The sequence below is a fragment of the Drosophila ananassae genome (assembly GCF_017639315.1).
Source record: "Drosophila ananassae strain 14024-0371.13 chromosome Y unlocalized genomic scaffold, ASM1763931v2 tig00000151, whole genome shotgun sequence".
NCBI classification, from domain to species: domain Eukaryota; kingdom Metazoa; phylum Arthropoda; class Insecta; order Diptera; family Drosophilidae; genus Drosophila; species Drosophila ananassae.
In genome coordinates this window covers 1-1,443 of record NW_025319086.1, presented here as the reverse complement: position 1 = coordinate 1,443, position 1,443 = coordinate 1, and the positions used below count along the sequence as shown (strand labels likewise).

The window sequence follows — 1,443 nt, the reverse complement described above, 5'->3', positions numbered from 1 at the left end:
CTGCACTCACGATATGTAAAATTCATGCAAGAGTATATTTCGCTAGGCCACATGCGCCAATTGAACCCTGACGAAATTCTCACCAACGATGGAAGGGTATTCTATATGCCACATCACCCTGTACTTGGAAAGAAACTACGAGTAGTTTTTGACGGTTCATTCCAAGATTCTTCTGGTCAATCTTTAAACGACACCCTGAACGTTGGGCCGAGCATCCAACGAAACCTGTTCGATGTATGCGTACGCTTTCGTTTACATAAATACGTTTTTTCTGCGGACATTATCAAAATGTTCAGGCAAATTTGGATCAACAAGCATCACCGCAACTATCAACGTATCGTTTGGAGAGAACATCCTTCAGCTCCACTTCGACATTACCAACTCTGCACTGTAACCTATGGCACTGCGTGTGCACCATTTCTGGCTGTACGGGTTCTTGAGCAACTGGCCAGAGACTATCAACATTTGTATCCAACTGCTGCGCGCATTCTCCTTGAAGATTTCTACGTTGACGACGTTTTAACAGGAACTGACACCGAGGAGAAGCTTCTACAATACAAACAAGAACTAATTCAACTAATGTCATGTGCTCAACTCGAACTTGGAAAATGGATTTCCAACAGCAACCGCGTTGTCGACCCTGAGACAACAATCACAAACAACACATCATACAGTCCACTCGAAACTACGAACAAGGTTTTGGGAATTCATTGGCAACCGCAAACGGACACATTGGCATACAAGGTATCTTTGCCCAGCGAGGGAAAGATTACAAAACGGCAAGTTTTATCAGACGTATCTCGCATTTTCGACCCACTTGGATTGCTGGCTCCAGTGGTTATACAATTCAAAATCCTGTTCCAAGAACTTTGGGTTCTCAACTTAGACTGGGACAGCCCGCTACCGCTCAGCCTGGAAGATTGGTATCTCAAATGCAAGCACGATATCAACACGCTCAATGAACTTGAGGTTCCACGCTACATTGGCAATTCTACTGACACAATTGAATTGCACGCTTTCTCGGACGCATCTATAAAAGCCTACGCCGCTGCAGTTTACAGTAGAGTCACTCTCCCTGATGGTAACATACAGGTTACTCTTATAGCTGCAAAGACTCGTGTTGCACCTCTCAAAACACAATCACTTCCACGCCTGGAATTGTGCGGCGCACTGCTACTAAGTCGAGTCATCAACTCAGTCAAGGCTGCACTGAAACACTACAACGTCACTGTTTACGCCTGGTGCGACTCTACCATTGTTTTGGCTTGGCTCTCGCACATACCTGCCAAACTAAAGACTTTCGTCGCAAACCGCACTGCCGAAATCCTCAGCATCATTCCACGAGATCACTGGCAACATGTCAAATCAGATGACAACCCTGCTGACTGCGCTTCAAGGGGCATGCTAGCTGCTGACTTAGTAAACCACAACCTATGGTGGAAG

At 45.7% G+C, this 1,443-nt stretch overlaps 1 protein-coding gene across 1 annotated transcript; it reads left to right on the top strand.

Moving 5' to 3' along the window:
* Positions 1-288: 288 nt before the first annotated feature.
* Positions 289-1,419, top strand: LOC123258245 (the record flags this gene model as incomplete). Its single annotated transcript, XM_044718118.1, has 1 exon — positions 289-1,419. A coding segment is annotated over exon 1 (1,131 nt), but the record flags the coding sequence as incomplete, so codon positions are not given.
* Between the last annotated feature and the right edge of the window lie 24 nt (positions 1,420-1,443).